Genomic DNA, 20,770 nt, shown 5'->3' on the forward strand with positions numbered 1-20,770 from the left:
GGCAGGCACTGCCGCTAGAGAAAAGGCCCAGCGCCAAATCATCGCTTTCAAGGCTGCAAGAAAATGGCCGCCAAGATCAATAGCAGCCATCCACAGCAAAATGTCAGCGCCTGCGCGACTCCCAGGACCCTCAGGTACATGATATTATGGAAGGGATGAGTATGGAGTTAGAATCCGTGTGGGTAGAACTCCATAGGGAAGAAGAAAAGTAATTGTGGGGGTTTGCTATAGGCCACTCAACCAAAGGGAGGTGGTAGAGCTGGAATTTATATCACTGTTGGGTAAAGTGGCAAAACTGGGATCAGTCATCATATTGGGGGACTTCAATTATCCCAACATTGACTGGGAAGAGGGGACTACTCACTCACAGAAGGCCCGTCTATTCACGGAAACCTTAAAAGACAACTACATGTCTCAGTTGGTGGATTCTCCTACTAGAGAAATTGCAGTGCTGTATCTATTGATCACTAATGACCCAGACCTAATCTCGGAGGTAGGAGTCCAGGACAACCTGGGCTCTAGCGATCACAGGATGATCACATTTAGCGTAAACAACAATATAACAAGGCAAGTGGGGAAAATAAGAACCCTAAACTTCAGAAGGGCAAACTTTCCCAAATTGTGCTCAATGATGGAAAGGGTAAACTGGGACCAAACCCTAGGAACACTGACCACAGAGGAAAAATGGGAATGCTTAAGGAACATATTAAACAAATGCATCTTGCAGTGCATTCCTATGGGAAATACATTTAGAAGAGACAAAGCCAAACCTGGCTGGCTAAACTGTAATGTTAAAAAACTTATTAGGGGGAAAAAAATGGCCTTCAAGAAATATAAATCAGAGGGCACAGTATCTGCTTTCGAGCAATACAAGGAGGCAAATAAGAAAAGTAAATACGAAATCAAAATGGCTAAAATCAACTTTGAGAGACAAATAGCGGAGGATAAAAAAAAGAACCCAAAGAAATTCTTTAAATATATCAACAGCAAAAAAAACTAGGGTGGAGCATATTGCACACATAATTAACGATGATGGGAGGATGGTTACAGAGGACACTGAAAAAGCAACCGTGCTGAATGCTTTTTCTCATCAGTCTTTACACAGGAAAAAGAGGGGTACACTGACCACGACTATATGGTTAGTAGTAATACACAGGACTTGCCGCTATGGGTGAATCAGGGAAAGGCTGGACAAAATTAACACAAATAAATCACCAGGCCCCGATGGCGTACATCCGAGAGTACTCAAAGAACTTAGTAAGACTATATCTAGACCACTGTTCCTGATCTTTGCTGACAGTATTATGACAGGAAATGTACCGGGGGATTAGAGGAAAGTCAACGTGATACCGATATTCAAAAAAGGGCAGAGGCATGTCCTGGGAAATTATAGGCCTGTCAGTCTGACATTGATAGTATGTAAACTTCTGGAGGGGATGACAAGGGACTATATCGTAGAGTTTGCTAAAGACAACATCAGCAGTAATCAGCACGGGTTTACAAATGGGCCTTCTTGTCAAACCAATCTCTTAACATTCTATGAGGAGGTGAGCTGTGAGCTAGATAGGGGGGAGACCAGTGGATGTGGTGTACCTGGATTTCGCTAAGGCATTTTATACAGTTCCCCACAAGCGCTTAATTTATAAAATAAGGTCTGCAGGCATCGACCGCAAGGTTTACTCTTGGATACGGAACTGGCTAAAAGGGCCTGTCCAAAGGGTGGTAATAAATAGCGCATACTCAGACTGGTCAGAGGTGGTAAGTGGGGTCCCCCAGGGCTCAGTCCTGGGACCAACCTCGTTTAATTTATTCATAAACAGCATTGAGGATGGGCTCAGTAGTTCTATATCAGTGTTTGCAGATGACACAAAATTGGGCAGGGCAATAACTGCACAGCATGAAGAAGATATCCTACAGAATGACCTGAACAAAATAACAGAGTGGGCAACGACATGGCAAATGAGGTTTAATGTGGAGAAGTGTAAGGTTTTGCACTTGGGGACTAAACATAAAAGCACAATACACTTTAGGGGAGGAACCTTTGGGGGAATCAAAAATGGAGAAAGATCTGGGAGTCTTGGTAGAGGATAGACTAAGCAATAGCATGCAATGTCAAGCAGCAGCTGCCAAAACTGGCAGAACATTAGCATGCATAAAGGGGGATGTATTCCAGAGATAAAACTATAATCCTTCCCATTTTATAAAACTCTGGTCCGACCACATCTTGAATATTCTGTCCAGTTCTGGTTGCCAGTCCTCAGGAGGGATGTGTTTGAGCTGGAGAGAGTCCAGAGGAGGGCAACTAAACTAATTAAGGGATTGGACGACCTTAATTATGAAGAGTGTCTGCTATTGCTTGATTTATTCTCCTTGGAGAAGAGACGCATGAGAGGGAGCATGATAGCAATTTATAAATTTATAAATACCTCAATGGTGATCTCAGCATAGAAAAAAAAGCTATTCAGTCGAAAGGATTGCATGAGGACTCAAGGGCATACAATGCGATTAGAGAAGCATTTTAACCTCAGGCAACGTGGGGGTTCTTTACTGTTAGGGCTACAAGATTGTGGAATTCTCTACCACAAGAGATGGCTTCTGCGGGATATGGTGGCTTTCAAAAGACTCTTAGATGTACATCTCAAGGATCAGAACATTCAGGGGTATGAGAGATGATTACGGCCACACGCACCTACACAGGTTGAACTGGACGGACTATTGCCTTTATTCAGCCTCACCTACTATGTAACTATGTAGCCAGCAATGGGGGCCTTGGCAGGGACTGCCACCAGGACAGATTTCCCAAGAAATCGCTAACAACCGGCGGCGCTTCCTCCCACCCCCATCACCACTTAACCCCCAAACATGTAAATAGTCTGTAGTCTGGCCACCCGGGGGGGGGGGGGAAGAGTGTTGAGGTTGTTTGTGCAGGGACAACCCCCACTAGTGAAGGGTGACACCATTTGGGAAGGAAGGACACATGGGGGGCCTACCGACCTGGGGAAGGTCCACCCTGAGAATTCACCAGAGGAGAGGGGGGAAGCTAATCACTACACCTTAAAACCCATCGGGCACCACTCCGGGCAGACAACCACACCATCTTGGAATGGGGGTGTTACAGGCCAGAGGTATGCTGCGACACAGGTCATGTCATAACCAGGGCTATGAGTGCTCACAAGACGTTTAACTCGCCGGCCATTCCCCATCCAGTGGGGCTGTCGCAGCCGACCTAGCGTGGAGCTGCGGTGGGGTCACGCTCGCTGGCCAGACTGGGAAGACCGTAAGGATCTAGGATATCCAGTGCATCGCCCAATCCAGCAGTTGATTGTAGTTCTCACTGGAACATACTTGATTGCAGTTCAAAAAAAAAAAAAAGAAAAAAATTCAGTTTAAAAAAAGGAAAAAAATGTCAGGACCAGAGATCCCAGCAAAGAACTAGGTTCCTACTCCTGACTAGGCAGAAAAAACTGAAGTCCTACAGCAGGAAGTGGGAGTATACCCCTTAGGATTGCCCTAGGAGCGTAGTCTATTTTTTTCCACCTAGTGTCCTACTCCTATGGAGAGCAGCATAACCCAAGAGTTAAAGGTGATCTGGATCTGTGTCAGTCAATGAACGAAAGAAATTTCATTTCTGGGAGATACTCCCAAAAGGGATCACTTCTAAGGGAATCTGTGATTCATGGGAACGCAAATTCCCAGATATCTTGCAGAGGAGCAGTATACATTAAACAGGGAATTAAGTCCTATTTGTTGTAATTGGGTTGAAGATCGTGAGACATTTAAGATCTCGGACTAGACTCACCTTAAAATTGCTGTAAAGACCTAATCGCAGAAATTCTTGTAAGACAGAGGGCATGGAAAGGTGACAGCTTATCGTATATAGAAGGTGGTCGCCCTCAAATAATGCTAATTTCGTATGTTAACTTTCTATATAATGGACTATTATGTTCCGATTTTGAGGTAGTGCCACAGCAAGGTTCCATTGTTAAGACTTGGAGAAGGAGAGAAAGCCGATACCCCTGTCGGGTTGAATCTCTTGATATTTTTTGTTAAATGGTAAAAAAAAAAAAATTGCCCCTGTGTTTTATTCAAGTAAATCACCTTTATCTGTAGGCACTGTAGGAATGAAGCTCTAATGTTTAAATAAATTAAGGAAAAAAAAAAAGTTGTGTTTGACATTTGTAGGGTGCCTCTTTATGAGGGCTTCCCTTTTCAGATTACATACATCTACACGCCAACAGATCCACCTCGGGAGTGCCCAACCGGAGACACCGCTGATGAAACACCTCCGGATGAAGGGATCACTCCCCGTGGTCCAACGCCTGCCGACAGATAATTCGCCTGCCAATTTTCTACCCTGGGTATGTGTACGGCGGAGAGGGCTGGAACGAACCGTTCTGTCCATCTTAGAATACCTGCTACCTCCAGAGCCAGGACCCTTCTTTTGCTCCCTTGATGATTGCCATAAGGCACGGATGTGGCATTGTCCAATTGAATGCGCACTGGACAACCCTGAAGATGATCCGTCCAATGATCCAGACAGTCTGATCACTCAAAGTTACAAAACACTGATCGGTAGTCTGGAATCTTCCAGCATCCAGATCCCTTGAGCTTGCCGAGGACACCTTCCCAGCCAGACAGGCTGGCATCCATAAGGACCACTGTCCAATACAAGGGGAGGAAGGATTTTTCCAGCCGAAGTGCTGGAGAATGAAGCCACCATTATCAAGGACTCTCTTGTTCCCCAACTCAGCCATAGACTGGGGAGGGGTCTTGTCTCATTAGGTCAGAATTTCCCTTTGTAGGGACGTTGTATGAAACTGCAAATGTAACCGCCTTGAAGGTAGCCACCATCAGGCCTAGCATCCGCATGCAAATCTGGAGGGATCACCATCTGTTAGACAGCAGGAGACGAATTGCAGCCTGCAAATTCTGGAGTTTGTCCCGAGGAAGGAGCATTCTGGCTAAGGCCGAGTCCAGAGACAGGCCCAGATAGTCCAGCTTTATGGGCGGAACCAGAGCAGACTTCTCAAAGTTCAGAATCTCGCAGAACTCCCGCAAAGTTCGTATTGTTATCTCCAGGTTGTCCACCAGCACAGAGGGAAACTCCGCTCGCAGAAGGAGATCACCCAAATAGCTCAGTACTGCGATCCCCCGTTGGCATAGCAAGGCTAGCACTGGGGCTAACACTTTTGTGAAGACCCGCACAGCAGAGGCGAGACCAAAGGGTAATGCCACAAACTGATAATGCTCCTCTCCCACAGCAAAGCGGAGAAAACGCTGGTGACTGCCACATTGAAATGTGAAGGTAGGCATCCTTGATATCGATAGAGGTGAGGAAATATGCCCAACACACGGATGCCACCATACGAATAGACTCCATTCTGAACTTATGTACCCGCACAAAGCAGTTTAGCACCTTGAGGTCCAGGATTGGATGCACTTTACCTACCTTCCTGGGGACTGTGAACAGGTTTGCGTAAAAACCCGGAAAACGTTCCGAAACCGGGACAATGACCCCTTGAAGGAACAGGTCTTGTACTGCTAACAGGCCCTGTAAGCAGACAGGCGCAAGTTGGAAGGAAAAAAACCTTCTCGGGGAACAAGAGCGAAACTCGATCTTGTAGCCAGACTGCATGACTTCATGGACCCATTTGTCTTGCACTAGGGAAGTCCACGGGTGTGGATACCAGCAAAGACGTCCCCCCACCCCCGATACGGGTGAGGGCACACCTTCAAGCTGAAGGAGCCCTGTCCACGGGTCTGGAGAAGCTTTATCTTGGCTTGCCAGACCAGGTTCGTTTGGATCCTTCTGAAGAGGCCCTGAAAGGCTATGAGCCCTTGTCAGTCAACCCTGAGGGACGAAAAAAACGTATGAGCTGAGAAACTAGGCCCACGTCTACAACAAGGTTCCTTACCCTTAGTAGCCTGCAGAAGAAAAGTACTCTCTCTCCCCCCCCCCCCCCCCCGTGAGACCTTTGTCATCCAGGGTAGCTCCAAACAGGTGATCCCCTTGGAAAGGAAGATCAGTCAAGGCCTTTTTTGAAGTCTGATCCGCAGACCAGCACTTGAGCCAAAAGACACGCCGAATGACCACTGCCAAAACAGAGGCGAGACATCAGGGGAGCCGCATCCAAAGAGGCATCACAGAAACTGCAGCCCCTGGACCAGCTGGTCCGCCAGCTCAGCAAAGGCAGGGGGGAGCTGTTGCCCCCTCCAGGTCACACCGTAAGAGCTTTGCCCACTCGGTCAGAGTTTGTGACACTAGAGCAATGTTGAATACCGACCTCATTGCCGAACAAGCCAGTGTACATATGGCGGAATACATATACATATCAACTGGAATCATGGTTGCCTTATTTAATCTGGAAACTGGAGGGTCCACCACAGGTGGCACAGTCCACTTCTTAAGAAGGGACTCCTCATAGGGGTAACGCCTAGTAAAGCGCTTAGTGATCCCAAGTTGGCACTTTGGTCATCCCCACTCTTTAGCAACAATTCTGTCAAAATAGGCAGGGAAAGGAAACTCCTTTGCCGTTCTGGGTGGCTTGTGATTGCCAAAGGGTACCAGTGCCTCCGTTGCAGCTTCAGCTGCTACTCCATCTTCAGGGTGTCACGCAAAGATACAACCAGTGCATCCACCAGCGCCTTTTTGTATGCGGTCGCAGACGTGGAGGAATCATCCTATCAGAGGATTCCAGGTGCATGGTTGCAGACCCAGCAGGGTGACCCACATCCGCGGCGGCCGAATCAGATTCAGGATTTGAGGTGACAGATGAGGCAGGGGAAGGTGGTGGGGGAGGGATTCTGCTAACCCGTTGCCGCAGGCCACCTCCACCTGGGACACAAGGGACTCCAGGACCGTCGTCCGTGCATGGATGGATGGATGGATGGCCGGGACCCGGAGGCCCCCGCAGCCTCAGAAAAGGGATCAGGTGGGAAAATGTGCTCCAAAGACTCCATAAGTCACTAGGGGGACCCCACTAACACTGCTAAGGGACAACCCCCACCGCGCTGGCAGAACCGACCGGTCGCAAGGCACAAAGCACCAAGAGATCCTCAGCAGAGAGGGAGAAGACACCACCCGCAGAGACAAGCACCTGCAGCCACCAGGATAATCTGCACTACGCGTGCAGCGATCAGGAAGTAAAATGATCCAGGAGTCAGCACCAGGAGCTCCCACCGCCAAAATGATGCCCACAGGGCTCCACAGTCATGGCCGCCGCCATTTTCAATGGTAAACCTTAGCAAAATGGCAGGACTACACAAACATGGCCGCCGTGTATAGAACACACAGGCTACAACAAAATGGCGGCACAAAGAGGCATACAGAGACCCAAGATTGGGAGACCGGGCCTCAAGGACAGATCAAGGCAGGAGCCCCCCACCGGGTACAACCCTCCCTGCACAGTCGATCATCAGGTCACCGGTGGTGCAACCCCTGGCCCCCATTGCCCTTCCCCCACCCCAGGAAAGTGGCCAGACCACCCAAACAACCCCAGCCTGGGGGGGGGACTCGGCAAGGGGGGTGCCTGCAGGAAGGAGGGGACCCCGGGGGCCTGACTGTCCCAAGGAGGGGCCCACGTCCACCCCAGAAGCCTCCAGGGGGAGAGGGAGGACAGTTACTCACCCATACCAGGAACCAGGGGGGGACCACTCCAGACCGAACCCCTCCATCTAAATGGGGGGCTGTCGACCAGGAGGAACGCTGCAACGCTGACCCCAGTTGTATGCGACCTCGCGTGGCAAGCCCTCATCCAGTGCGGCTACATCGTGGCCGACCTAGCGCAGAGCTGAGGTCTGCGCATGCTCGCTGGCCAGACTGGGGTGACCACTGGATCTAGATTATCCAGCCCGTCGCCCAGTCTGGCAGTTGATTATAGATATCACAGGAAAAATCCAGGAGGAAAAAAATGTTTCTATCTAAAAAATGTTGCCAGGACCAGATTTTAGCAAGGAACTAGGTCCTTACTCCTGACAAGGCAGAAAAAAAAAACTGAGTGGCTATAGCAGAGAGGGAGTATACCTCCTGGGACTGCCCATGAGTATAGCCAGAATCTTTTTCTGCCTAGTGTCCTAGTTCTGTAGGGGGCAGTGTAACCCAATGGTTATGAATACCAGGAGCGGTGTCCGTCAATGATTAAAGAGAAAAATGCATTTACCCTGTTCAATGTGTATTACTTTGCAGGTACTCTTTTTCCAATAAACTACCTTGACATGAGCAGAGCTCTTTTAGTGCTGTACTGATTTTTGTTTATATAAATAACCCCACACACTATTCATTTCTAGCCATCCCCAAGTTGATCTTTGGTATAAAAACATATTACATTGCAGGCACAGAATTACCATTAAAAGGCCCACTGCTTTTTTGGGCAAGAAAGCTATTGCAAAGAAAATGTTTCTATTGCGGTCATACTGTTTTAAATATTTCCGTCTGAGGTGCAATTTTTCACACAACATGGCTTTTGTTTAGCAGTATTAGTTTGCCTACATATTTCATTGTGCATTAACCAGATAATCAAGGTGTGGACTTGAACAGGATTTAAAAGCAACATATTGCAAACATAAAATAGATAATCGTCCCAACGCCATTATTAGTTTATAATGGTAAATGAAATAATGGATATAAAACTCTTGAGATAAAAGGAAATAGGAGGAATAAAAAGGAAAATAAAAAAACACCTAAAAAGCAAGATAACCTCAAGGGAACATGTGCTTTGCGTATGCAATAGGTCCATTGAAATGCCTGCTTTTCCATGCTGCTTTCCCACCACTATATGCCTGCAGGGGGCACGAGAATATGTCCTGTATAAGCATTACATTTCTCTGTAGTTTGTGCTTCCTGATCCCATGTGACAGCAGTGCTGCTTAGCCTGCTTGGGCAACCAAACACTTTCGTTGGGGGAAAGGGAATCACATGGTCCCCTAGATCTATTTTCTCACTCTTAAAAAGAACAGTGGGAGAGCAAAGGGTGCATATAATGGGGGGGGGGGGGGGGGTCCGGCATTAAAATGAACCTGTTCTTAAAACATACTTTGATGATCAGTGAAAGGCATTGCGACATTTTAAAAAACACAGCTTACGGTCACTGGAATTCATATAAAAGCTTTTTTTTTTTATTGAATTTACTGCTACTACATAGCTTCAAAGTAAAATGATGGCACACAACTTCCAAAACTAAACCAGACATGCACACAATGAACACAAACAAAATAACTTCATGTCACAGAAACACTAGCTAAAAAGGGGAAAAATTCTACAGCAATTTACCTCTTTATTCCTCCATAAGCCATATTGAGCAGATTGTCCAACCTGCAAGACACATTTAGCAGATTGTTCAGTCTTGGCATATACAGCCCCTTTACAGGTTAGATTATGTATTAGTACTCAGCTCCTTGTATTTAAGTCTCAAGACAACTGAACATATTAAAAATATTTACATAACACTGCAAAGAGATTTGGATCTCAAGTTTGTACATTGAAACCCAGTCAACCCAATAAAATGTGATTGCAAACCTAAAAATCTATTTCAAGCCTTTCCTAGCTGCTGCAGTTTGCAACACAATAAAAGGTTAGTACAGAAGTACGTACTCATATACTTACAACCGCTGCCTTTTCTACTATCAGTCTATTGAGAAACAAATCTTTGCCAGACTGAAGGGAGTAGTTAATGGGTCACGCTAAACAAAAAAGATTGGAGTCTAATAGGAGAGGTCACCTGCTAGCTTTTTGTATTTATTTCATCTCCAGGGTGAGAGCTTAAAATTGTCTTAGACACACCCGTCTTAAACATCTCACTCCTGCTCATGCACATCCGAAATTTTTTTTTAAAAAATAGCTTACTAATTTTATGCTCCATACCCAAGAGAAGCACGTTTCTCATAATAGCTACAATTTGGGCCCATGCACACAGGGCGTCAGAAAAAACAAGCTGCAGAGCCACTTCTAACGCCAAGAAAAAGCAGCTGTAAAAACATGCTTTTAGTAGCTTTTTCCATTGGCGTTATTGCACGTTTGGCCACTCGGCTTTTAGCAGCGTTTTTTCCTGCCTACATTCAAAATCAATGGTTGCCTAGGAGCCATCAATTGATCTGGCTTTCAGGCCATTGATTTGAATGGAAGTCGTATCAGCATGATCCGACTTGCGCTCTGAGAATCTTGAGGGGGAACTCCATGCCAAAATGGGGAAAAAAAACGGCGTGGGGGGTCCCAAACCAGGCCCTTTGGGTCTGGTATGGATTTTGAGGGAAGCCACATGCCGAAAAAACAGCGTGGGGTCCCCCCCAAAATCCATAATAGCGTGGGGTCCCCCCCAAAATCCATACCAGACCTTTATTTGAGCATGTAGCCCGGCCGGCCAGGAAAGGGGAGGGGACGAGCGAGCGGCCCCACCCCCGAACCATTCCAGGCCACACGCCCTCAACATGGGGGGGGGGTGGATGCCTTGGGGCAGGGGGAGCTCTGCACCCCCACCTCAAAGCCCCTTGCCCCCATGTTGAGGAGGACAAGGGCCTTTTCCCGACAACCCTGGGTGATGGTTGTGGGGGGGTCTGCGGTCAGGGGGTTAATCGGAATCTGGAAGCCCCCTTTAAGAAGGGGGCCACCCAGACCCCGGACCCCCTCCCTATGTGAATGGGTAGGGGTAAATTGTACCCCTACCCATTCACCCCATAAGGCAGTGTATGTTAATAATGGCAAGAGAAGTTTTAAAAAGTTTATTAAAAAGCTCTTCTTCCTCTGGTCTTCTCCCCTCTGTTCGTCTTCTTCCTCCCTGGTCCTCCTCAGACGATGTCTCTGCTGATTATTCCGACTCTGGTCCATGCAGCTTATTATATAGCCATTGGGGGCGTGGCCTTCCGGTGATGTCACCCCCGAGACCCCGCCCCATTATGTCACAGATGACGTTATGTGACATAAGGGGGTGGGGTCTCCAGGTGACGTCACCGGGAGGCCACGCCTCTAATGGCTATATAAGCTGCATGGACCGGAGCCAGCATAATCACCAGAGACATCGTCGGAGGACCGGAGGAAGAAGACGACCAGAGGGGAGAAGACAAGAGGAAGAAGAGCAGAGGAAGAAGATGACCAGAGGGGAGAAGAGTGGAGGGGAGAAGACCAGAGCGGAGGGCAAATGAGCGGAGAAGACCAGATGAAGATTTTTAATAAACCTCTTAAAAAGTCTCATGTTTTTATGATGATTTTTGTGATTTCTGTACTTATTTTACATTTATTTATTCATATACTTTTTTAAATTTTTTTTTTTAGCAGAAAATCATGCAAATGCGCACAAAAACGTGCAAATGATGGGTTTCTATTTATTTCTATGGAAATAAAATGCACAAAAATGCTCAAATCTGCCCGATTCGAGCTACACAAAAAAGCTCCATAGCTTTTTTGAGCTTCTGGCATTTGGCTTTAGGCGACAGAGTGGAGATGTGAACCATCTCCATAGAGAATTTTATTTTTTCTCCTCCAGCGTTTTGGAGCTTCCAACTAGAGGTGTGAATGGGGCTGCATGCGCTGATCAAATGCTCGTTTTCCAGCAAGACAGAAGCCAGTCCTTAGACCTGTTCAGCAGAAACTGGGCGAATTTTGAGATGTTCCCCTTTATTCAACAGAACTGATTGATAAAAGATGTGTGTAACCTAATATTCCCATCACAGCAATAAACCAGCTTTCTGAAACTTACCAGAACCATTTCACCTAATGCTGGTAGCAGACTAGTATATATGAAATGTTTATTTTGTTTAAAATATCTTCGAAAAATTTGCTAATTCATACAATATATGGAAAAACACTACATATTTAATGCATCTGCTGCACTATCCAAGTGGGAATATAGGCAAGGCAAATAAGCCGAAAATAAATAAATAATGCAGCTACCAGATTAATGGATTAAGATGCAAAGCTAAGATGTTTGACTTACCAGTACAGCCTGGCATACAGTACAGGGCACAGGATATTTAGTCTTTACCATGGGCCGTCCCAAAGCAGTCTAAATGAGGGGTGGGCAACAAGCAAACGCAATAAGGCCCAAAACAAACTATTTATTCAAAATACCTTGTAGCCGAAACTGACATCAGAGGTTCCCTGACCATCCACCTAGTAAACCGCGTTATTTTGAAAGAAAATATCGATTTAGTTTTAGTCTTAGTTTTTTTTTTTTTTACTAAAATGCCATTTTAGCTTTGGTCCCATTTTAGTCATCTGCAATTGCTTTAGTCTTTAGTCAACTAAAATCTCCAGTACATTTTAGATGACAAACTAATTTTAGTTGTCTAAAATCTAATGGGTTTAGTTAAATTATAATGCATTATTTAAGCATTTCTCTACAATTTCCAAAAACCCATATACTTCTGGAGCGAAAAATGTATGGTATTAAGGTTTGAATATGCACTACAGGCACAGATTTAGTCGTTATAGAATGTCTTTAAGTCAAACAATGTTTCGTTACAAGAATATATATTTTTTTTTTTTTGACAGAAGTGGAACTTTTAAAAAAAAAAAAAACCCAAAAACTTTTTGTGATGCCACCATGCAGTGCACATTTACATGAACTTTAATAGTTAAAGAAACTGAACAGATACAAAACATTTCAACAGCTAAAAGCACACGGCACAGCATAGTAAATCAATACTCAAGGGTAATGCTCATTTCTGCAATAAAAATCAGTTTACTATGATTTTTATTCTCAGATACATTCAAAGAAAAGTGCAGTCTACAATAATGCCATTAGTGTGTGGATTAGAACAGTCACCACCAACTCCTCTCTCTTGCTTAGCATTCGCAAGATTAGAAGTAAATATCACATTAAAAAGACTACTAGGGGCAAGACCCTAAAGTCAGGCTGCCCTTTTTGACAGTTACTTTTTGTTTTTTTTCCATTAGTGTGATATTTGCCACTTTTGTCAAAATGTGTCAATGCTAAGAGGGGAATTGATAAAAGTGGTGGTTGTTAGAGCTCCATATACTAATGGCAATTGTAGCCTGCTGAGTTTTCCTAGGAATTTAAATTGACATTAAAACTGTTGATTAAGATCGCAATAGGCACAACCCACAAGTATTAGGTATGCTCCCTCTATTAGAAATTCCTCAAGAATAAAACACTATTTGGTTTCGATTAATTTTATGAAAAGCACTTTGTGCTAACATGACCCTTGCTCTATTCCGCCGACCTCTAGAGGGGGTCACCTTTGACACTGAATACCCTCTCTGCAAAGGCTTGAGGAGCTGGTATAGCCAGCAGGTCTAATGCAAAATATTTTAGCTGGTGATATAATCCAAAAATCTGTTCCAGTGTCCTGCATGATGGTGACAACTATGTGCAAAAGCTCGCTCCTATATTTTCTGATCTTCTACTCTATGCGGTTTAGGAAGATCCTCTGCAGCATTTAGAAAGAAACCAAAAAAAACTGCTTGGATGTGGATGGTGCTTCTTCCACTTTCTGTGATTTTTCAACATTCTCCTGTTCCACATCTTCAAAAAATTCCTCATCTTGTGTGTGGGGCAATGTGGATTTTCTTATGACATACTCCTCTGCCTTTTTAAAAGTTCCTGAATATTCTCGTCCGCCACATACATCAATAAGGGTTTCACAGACAGTAGGGTTGACAAAACAAGTAGCTGCTACAAGTAACGAGAACACATCTGTTGGATCTTAGAATGAAGAAAAACACTGGTTTGCATTTCCTTTCATTTTCTGTGCAATTGTGGCAAGGTTTTGGTAGCTAGTGTTCTGTTTAAAGTCCTCAAGGTGGCCAAGTAGATCAAATAAGGAAGGGACATAGTATGCATGGTGATACTCTGGAGGGTTTTAGTATGTTCCACAAAAGGCAGCAGATTATACAATGTGAGCTTTTCCCATTAACTGTAATGCTGAACAGTGCCCTGGACAGTGGTCCGAGGAGGCTTGTAATGCTGCACAGTGGTGGTCTGAGGAGGCCTGTAACGCTGCACAGTGCTCTGGACAGTGCTCTGAGGCAGCCAGTAATGCTGCACAGTGCTCTGGACAGTGGTCTGAGGAGGAATGTAAAGCTGCACAGTGTTCTGGATGATGGTATGAGGGGAGACCTGTAATCCACAGTGCTCTGGGACGGTGCTGCACAGTGCTGAATGGTGGTCTCGGGTCTGAGGGGAGGCCTGTAATGTACCAGTGCTCTGGATGCCGGTGATCAGAGGTGGCCTGTAATGCACACACAGTGCTCTGGACATATGGTGGTCTGAGGGAAGGCCTTAGGTGTGTAATTGTAATGTACACATAAAGTAAGAAGGAATGACCGCACTTCCGATAAAGTTCAAAAATGGAGTGTATTTATTCCACATCAAACGAATGGCAAAATAAAACGTACACACTGAGTGCAGGACAAAACGGTAGACGCGTTTCACGACTGGATGTGTCGCTTACTCATTACCAAGTTCACTATGAATGTGCATCGGCCATATATACACCTGACAACAATTAGATTCATCAAACTAGTTGTTCGTTCAATTAGGCAGCTGTTGGGAATCTACGGCTTAGTTGCACAAACAGAGTGACCCAAAAAAAAAACAAATTAAACACACTGTGCAAAGAAAAATCTATGTACATAAATATACATCAATTGCAGTGAAAATATTAATGATCAGTGTTACTAAGGAAACAATCAAGAACAATGGTTAAAACCCACATTGAAAATTGCAGTCTATCTTCCATGTATAAAATAAAAATATATGACAAAAAATTGGAATAGATGGATAGATATACGTGGAGACCATTCAAAGTGACATTGTGCGCTGTAGTGAATAAGAGGATTTAAAAAATTATAAAAAGATAATTGAAACGTACATACAAGGTCACAAATAGTGCTTGATTCAAAGGACCATTATAGCCGATTGTATAAACCCTAATGTGATGCATTCAAGATTGGAGTAATGTGTGTATCAAGACTTCAATCCACAATTCCTACCCAACAAAACATATAAAAAAGTATATGTGTGTAAAATGTGTATGAAGATATTACATAAAAAATTACAAAAATTAGTGATAAACACTGGTGGTGAAGGTGAAAAATTACATGTATATGTAAACCATGTATATCATAAATAAATATGTGTACAATGTGAATGTATGTGAATCAATGGAAAATTAGTACAATTGGTCTACATAATAAAACATGACATATATAGTGTATGAGAGTATAATGCACATTGATGCAACATGTGTTCCTGTAAAAATATAAATGAATATAGACACATTGTTGCAATCTGTTGCTATAGCGAAAAATGCAAATATACCAGAACCTGGTGTAATTTTTCACCTTCACCACCAGTGTTTATCACTAATTTTTATGTAATATCTTCATACACATTTTACACACATATACTTTTTTTATATGTTTTGTTGGGTAGTAATTGTGGATTGAAGTCTTGATACACACATTACTCCAATCTTGAATGCATCACATTAGGGTTTATACAATCGGCTATAATGGTCCTTTGAATCAAGCACTATTTGTGACCTTGTATGTACGTTTCAATTATCTTTTTATAATTTTTTAAATCCTCTTATTCACTACAGCGCACAATGTCACTTTGAATGGTCTCCACGTATATCTATCCATCTATTCCAATTTTTTGTCATATATTTTTATTTTATACATGGAAGATAGACTGCAATTTTCAATGTGGGTTTTAACCAGTTCTTGATTGTTTCCTTATTAACACTGATCATTAATATTTTCACTGCAATTGATGTATATTTATGTACATAGATTTTTCTTTGCACAGTGTGTTTAATTTGGTTTTTTTGGGGTCACTCTGTTTGTGCAACTAAGCCGTAGATTCCCAACAGCTGCCTAATTGAACGAACAACTAGTTTGATGAATCTAATTGTTGTCAGCTGTATGTATGGGGTGTATATATGGCCGATGCACATTCATAGGGAACTTGGTAATGAGTAAGCGACACATCCAGTCGTGAAACCGTTTTGTCCTGCACTCATAGTGTGTACGTTTATTTTGCCATTCGTTTGATGTGGAATAAATACACTCCATTTTTGAACTTTATTGGAAGTGCGGTCATTCCTTTTTATTTTATGTGATTCTGGATTACGGATCCGACCGGCACCTGATTCCTGCCTCGCCTGGAGCGGTCTCCCCAGCTTGGACTCTGCTTATCTCCCCATTGTAATGTACACACACAGTGAGGTCTGCTTTGGACGGTCCTCATTGTGAGTTGGGAATGGGACTCTCGTCAGGAGGCCCGTAATGTACAGTAAACTAAATCAAGGGATCTTCCTAACAAGAAAAATTGTAGAAAAATCCAGTAGCACAATAGTGCAATAATGGTGGCACCCACTTACCACCTCTCAGTCATACGAGCACAAATGTAGGAAGTCTTAAAACTGAAAATTGCAGAGAAATCCAATAGTGCAATAGTGGTGGCAACCTCCTGCTACACCTCTAAAATATGCTGACACACAATATAATGAATTGACATAATAAATAAAAATCAAAGCGATATAAAAATGACATAAAATAATCTGTTAAAATTGACCTGAAGTATTAAAATTCAAGTCCATATGATGAACAAGCACACCGCATAGTCCAAGTAGTGTTAATGGTATAATAAAAGAAGTGCTGAGACTTATGGGTCACCAATCTCCACCACCGTGTCCGGGGAAATAGCTGAAAAGCGCACTCACTAAATGTCGTTGCTTAATTACTCTTGTGATCAAGCTAGAAATGCTTGTAGTCATAAGACCACAATATAACACTTCCATATGCAAAATCATCCCTGTCACATTCAGCCATGTGGAGAAAAAGCAAAATCCCACTAGTGCAGAGACATTTTTATTTTGCATATATTCAGCCACACAATATATATATATATATATACACACTCACTTGGTTTACATTAAAATGTGCATGTCAAGTAATCCTAATGAAGGAGGTAACATCTGTCATGCAAACTGTCTCCAGGCTCCACGCCGTGGAAGACGGAACCACCGGATGTCAGAGCTCTCCTTACTCACTGTTGTGTTGAGCGTCGCCAGGTCACGCCTGACGCGTTTTGTCACTTCCGTCTTTATCACCGGGGGCGTGACCACGGCGACACAACACTCAAACATAAGCGCTGCAGAACCGCCAGCTTGTCAATTTTTTCACAAAATTTTCACTCTTTTTTTATTAATATCGCAAAAAATGAAAAGCGCAGAGGTAATCAAATACCCCAACAGAAAGCTCTGTTTGTGGGAAAAAAAAGGACGTAAATTTCGTTTGGGTACGGCATTGCATGACCGCGCAATTGTCAGTTAACCACTTTACCACCGGAGGATTTTGCTGTCTTACGTCCAGGCCACTTTTTGCGATTCGGCGCTGTGCGACTTTAACTGACAATTGCGCGGTCGTGCGACGCCATACCCAAACGAAATTTACGTCCTTTTTTTCCCACAAACAGAGCTTTCTTTTGGTGGTATTTTATCACCAGTGCGCTTTTTACTTTTTGTGCTATAAACAAAAAAAGAGCGTTTATTTTGAAAAAAAACAATATTTTTAACATTTTTTTATATGAAATTCCCCCCAAAAAAATGTAAAATCAAATTTTTTTTTAATTTTTGGCCAATTTGTTTTCTGCTACCTACGTTTGGTAAAAAAAATCACGATAAGCGTATTTCGATTGGTTTGCGCAAAAGTTATTGCGTTTACTAACTACGGGAATGATTTCTGTCATTTTTGGTGTTTTTTTTTTTTAACGCGTAATGGCGGTGATCTTCGATTTTTTTTGCGGGACTGCGACATTGCGGCGGACAGATTGGACCCTTGACTGACATTTTTGACACTTTTGGGGGTACCAGTGACATTACTGCAGTAATCAGTGCTATACATATGCACTGTTACTGTAAAAATGACACTGGCAGTGAAGGGGTTAATTTTATTGGAGAGGGAGGGGTTAATGTATGTCTGGTGCTTACTGACGTGTGGGGGGGGGAGGTGACTGAGTGACAGAAGGACAGATCGGATGTTCAGCTATGCTGAACACTCCGATCTGTCAGTCCCTGTCACTTAGGAGATCCGCCCGCTCTGTTTACACAGGCGGGCGGATCTCCTCACTCGATTCCCCGACAATCGGGGCAGAGCAGCGGCGATCGCCGGCGCTCCTCCCCTGGCCCGACTCCCGCTGTGAATGAAAACAGCGGGAGCGCGCCTCCGGCAGCGCGCGAGCGCTGCCTAAAGGGGGAGGAGTCCAGCGACGTAGGTCTATGTCCCTGGACGGGAACGAGCCACTCTGCCGCAGTACGCTCCATGTGAGCGGTCGGCAAGTGGTTAAAGTCACGCAGTGCCAAGTTGCAAAAAGTGGCCTGGTCATTAAGCAGGAAAATTCTCCGGTCCTAAAGTGGTTAAACATGCAACAGAGATAAGACCAGGAAAACCCAGAGGGGGGCCGTGGACAGGCCAAAAGAGAAGAGCAACAATTTGGTAATCGTGCACCACAAAGGGAAGGGATGAGGGAAGGGAGAGAATGTGCCAGCAAGCATTCCGAATGTCTACTTAAGTTGGAAAATCTCTCTGAAGAAACAAAATGAGAATCCTTAGAATGGGCTGGACCCCCATTTGGTTTGGGGACTGTAAAGAGGTTTTTGGAGAAGCATTAAAAACATTCCTATATTGGTAAAGTAGTAATGTCTCTCTTGAGAAAGAGAAGTTGCTGAACAGCAGCAAGATGATCTGCTCACCTATGCAGGGAGGTAAGCAAGTTTGAAAACATGAAGCTGGGAGGAGGCAGTGTTCAAAACTCCTGTTCCACCCCTGGAAAGGATACTCTGGACCAAGATGTCCGAGATTTCCTGGGACCAGAAAGCCAACAGAGGTTCTTCCACTCTAACAAGTTGGAGCAACCCACTACTGGGGGGGCTTAGAACCAGCCTTTGCTGGCGTGTAGGGTCTTGTCTCTATAAAAGCAAGTTCCTGGCTTAAATTTGAAACCACGTCAGAGGAACGAAAGGAGCCCTTAACTTCAGGAGCAGAAGTCCTACTTGTGGATGTGCAAGCCTTCCCTCACCTGTGATCTATATGCAGGAAAACGTTATCCCTAGAGATGTACTCACAACCTTTGCTGCTGCGGAGGATGAGAAGGCCTTCTGAGCCAAGCAATGTAAGGTACTGTGAACCCAAGAATTACCAAGAAGAACACAAGAATCCACTGAGCTGTGCACAAAGGATTGTTGGCCGAGAGCTTTTGCTAGGTTGGGAGGCTTGCCTAGAAAGAGAAAAGAGGGAGGGGTGTGCATTATCAGACACCAGGGAATTGCAGAACTTAGGTGCAGTAATGCCAAGGTGTTTTGTGCCAATTTTCACAAAGCAGTGCGAATGGCCCCAAGCCATGACCATCAAAAGGATGGTTGCCGTCAGTAGTCCGCACAGGATTTAGGCACCCTGGATAGGAATGTTTAGAGGGTTTATGCCCTGCACTTACAGCTAGGTATACAAGTAGGCAGGAAAGAAGGATGTCAGATACCTTTGCTGGGTTGGTCCTCAATGATGGGCATAAACTTGGTCTTCAGGAACAGGGCTCTGCTCACCCTTCAGTTCACCCCACATTTTGCACTGTGCGCCAATGGAAGCACCTGCGCAGGATTCATTTCCTCAGCAAGATAGACCAACCCAATTCTTCAACCTGGCAGGGTCCAGCTATGCTTCCCAAAGCATAGCGGAGGAATCAACCAATCTTTAAGCTACAGGAGAAGTGGCAGTGGCTATAGTGCAGTCAGGAAACTTGATAGAAGAGGCACTCGAGAGAACATTCAAAAGGGAAACATACATTTTTTTTCTCAGTAGAAAAGAACCACTGCTAGCAAGACACTAAGGCCTAGCTGGAAGTGATAGTGGTAGAGGTTACTGCAGCTTTTTAACCAGTGTCCAAAAACCTGAAGGTAGCTGCATCCAATCCCCTGGGGGTGACTAATGATCCTGTGCCCCTTACTGCACAACTAATACATTTTTGTTCTTGGGTTTACACACATCTAGGCTAGAACGTGTGATTCTGGGCACATTCAGCCTTGAGGAGACTATAGCCAATAGTGCAGGGCTTTTATCACAGGAATGATAAAGAGAGGTGACCAGCGCTATGGATTTCAAATTATGAAATGGGGGGTGAAAAAAAACAAACCCAAACAAAGTAATAAAGGTGTAAGCTGCCCCAATCAAACCTTAGATGAAGGTGAAAGTGATAAATAAAAGTGTGATATTTGGTGTTGGCGCTACCTTTATAAATGCCCCAAATAACGTGAGTGGGGATAAAAGGTTGTGATAACCCACAAATAGTGAAGTGTGCCAAAAAATATTGTAAGTGATAGTCAAAATTCATATACGAGTGTTTATTCACATAAGGATCAAAAATAAGTCACAAACAGTGCAATAAGCAAATACCGTGAGTGTAATAAACCCACTACCACAAATTGTGTGAAATGAACTTAGTGGTAAATAAATAAACGTGCCACACAAAGTGTGATAATAAACTGAGAAAGACTTTTTGTGTGTAAAGTCCGTAGGTAGCCACTGGGTGGCGTTTTGTAAATACAACCTGTATGATGATGAGGGGTTCCCCTTCGTTATTTGGGGCATTTATAAAGGTAGCGCCAACACCAATCATCACACTTTTATCACAGTAGATTACCAAAAAGTGTCTGAATAAAAAAACCCTTGCAACACCACCAATGTCTACAGTACCTGTAGTAGTACCTTATGACCAAACTTATTGCACTTGGCCTACACCTTATACCTCAAAATATCAAC

General features: G+C 44.1%; 1 protein-coding gene across 3 annotated transcripts in view; it reads right to left on the reverse strand.

Moving 5' to 3' along the window:
• The window catches only part of ELAVL2 (ELAV like RNA binding protein 2), a 346,424-nt gene that overhangs the window by 32,743 nt on the left and 292,911 nt on the right, over window positions 1-20,770 (reverse strand). For 2 of the 3 annotated variants that reach the window (XM_082268978.1, XM_082268979.1), the window contains exon 6: window positions 9,269-9,310. The exons of the other annotated variant lie outside the window; for it this stretch is intronic. In XM_082268978.1, coding sequence (XP_082125104.1) covers window positions 9,269-9,310 — 42 coding nt within the window. The remainder of the gene's footprint in view (window positions 1-9,268; window positions 9,311-20,770) is intronic. 3 annotated transcript variants of the gene reach the window in all.

The sequence above is a fragment of the Pelophylax lessonae genome (assembly GCF_965119305.1).
Source record: "Pelophylax lessonae genome assembly, chromosome: 1".
In the NCBI taxonomy this organism is placed as follows: Eukaryota; Metazoa; Chordata; class Amphibia; order Anura; family Ranidae; genus Pelophylax; species Pelophylax lessonae.